The 2,083-nt window shown below is 43.2% G+C and overlaps 1 protein-coding gene across 1 annotated transcript; it reads right to left on the reverse strand.

The window, feature by feature from the left end:
- Nucleotides 1-1,003: 1,003 nt before the first annotated feature.
- SARC_14841 (hypothetical protein) lies at nt 1,004-1,202 on the reverse strand (the record flags this gene model as incomplete). Its single annotated transcript, XM_014291027.1, has 1 exon — nt 1,004-1,202. A coding segment is annotated over one exon (199 nt), but the record flags the coding sequence as incomplete, so codon positions are not given.
- Between the last annotated feature and the right edge of the window lie 881 nt (nt 1,203-2,083).

Consider the following 2,083-nt stretch of genomic DNA (forward strand, 5'->3'; position numbering starts at 1 on the left):
AGATATTCCTGGGTGTCCTTGTGTAGGTATTCCTGTGTGTCCTTGTGTAGGTATTCCTGGGTGTCTTTGTGTACATACTCCTGGGTGTCCTTGTGTACATATTCCTGGGTGGCCCTGTGTAGGTATTCCTGGGTGTCCTTGTGTAGGTATTCCTGGGTGTTCTAGTGTACATATTCCTGGATGTCCTTGTGTAGATATTCAAGGGTGTCCTTGTGTAGATATTCATGGGTGTCCTTGTAAAGGTATTCCTGGGTGTCCTTGTGTAGGTATTCCTGTGTGTCCTTGAGTACATATTCCTGGGTGTCCTTGTGTAGGTATTCCTGGGTGTTCTTGTGTATGTATTCCTTAGGTTTTAGAGTTCAGCTACAGCACCACTTTCGATGTGAAAGCGTATATCTTGGGCTTCATAGCCACCTGCGACATAAAACCAAAGTTAAAACATACATCAGACTGTGTACAAGAACAATGCGATAGTACACAAACGAACACTTTAAAAGCAAAGCTAAAACATACATCAGACTACGTACAACCACACATGATAGTACATAAACGACCACTTTAATAGCAAAGTTAAACCGTACATCAGACTATGTACAACAAACACACGATAGTACATAAACGACCACTTTGATAGCAAAGTTAAACCGTACATCAGACTATGTACAACAAACACACGATAGTACACAAACGACCTCTTTAAAAGCAAAGTTAAACCATACATCAGCCTATGTACAACAAACACACTATAGTACACAAACAACCACTTTAGTTGCAAAGCTGAACCACACATCAGACAATATACAACAAACACACGATAGTACATAAACGACCACTTCGTGGCACGTGGATGGTGTGGTGTATAGCTGACACGCTTGCATAGCTATAGGGCACAGTCAGTACAGTGTTCAGTGTGTGAGGTACACATTAGTATCTTCCCCTTTTAAGGTCGTGTCTGTGATACCCAGTGCTGTGGCATGTTGTATGAGAGAACATAACCACATACAAGCATTGGCCCTCACTTCCCGTGATAGGGGTACGAATTTGCTGAGCTTGTTGAGCGTGTTGCGCGTGTTGGTTGTATCACACATACGCACCTGGGTTGTCCTGGATTGCGTATTGTACCGGTCCTGTACTGGACGGGTCACCTGGGCTGTGAGACGTTGGTCAGTGTTTGCCGAGTCCCAAAAAGAGGACTGCAGAGCCTGTGAGTGCGATGGAAAGGACTTTGAACGACGAGTTATGTCATACACCATTACACACAAACAAGCGATAGATAACGCGTTCGTTTGGAGGTGTAGGCATGTGGTGATGTCTATGGCGTGGTAAATTGGGAAATATAAACGCATTCGTGGGGAATATAAACGCCTTCGTTTGGAAGAATATAAATGATGCGATGTTTCTGTAGTGCTTTGCTGGGGAACGTTTTCGTCCCAAATGGAATATTATGATAGTGAGATGTTTATAATATAAATACTATAGATTATGATATGTTATGCTTATTGGATTCCTTGTTCTTATTCGTATTCTTGGGATTCACAAAAGCATATTTTAGGGCTCACTTATATCTAATACACGCAGATACACCACGGACCTGAGCTACACCCACCCAAACGCACACTTTATAACTCACTTCTACATAGCACATACACATACACCCCCTACCTGAGCTACACCCACCCAAACGCACACTTTATAACAGCACACACACATACACCACATACCTGAGCTACACCCGCCCAAACACACACCTTATAACTCATTTCTAAATAGCACATATACATACACCCCCTACCTGAGCTACACCCACCCAAACACACACTTTATAACTCACTTCTACATAGCACACCACATATACCCCCTACCTGAGTTACACCCACCCAAACACACACTTTATAACTCACTTCTACATAGCACTTACGCGTACTCCCCCTACCTGAGCTACACCCACTCAAACACACACCATATAACTCACTTCTACATAGCACACCACATATACCCCCTACCTGAGTTACACCCACCCAAACACACACTTTATAACTCACTTCTATATAGCACATACACATACTCCCCCTACCTGAGCTAC

Source organism: Sphaeroforma arctica (assembly GCF_001186125.1).
Source record: "Sphaeroforma arctica JP610 unplaced genomic scaffold supercont1.5174, whole genome shotgun sequence".
Lineage (NCBI taxonomy): Eukaryota > Ichthyosporea > Ichthyophonida > Sphaeroforma > Sphaeroforma arctica.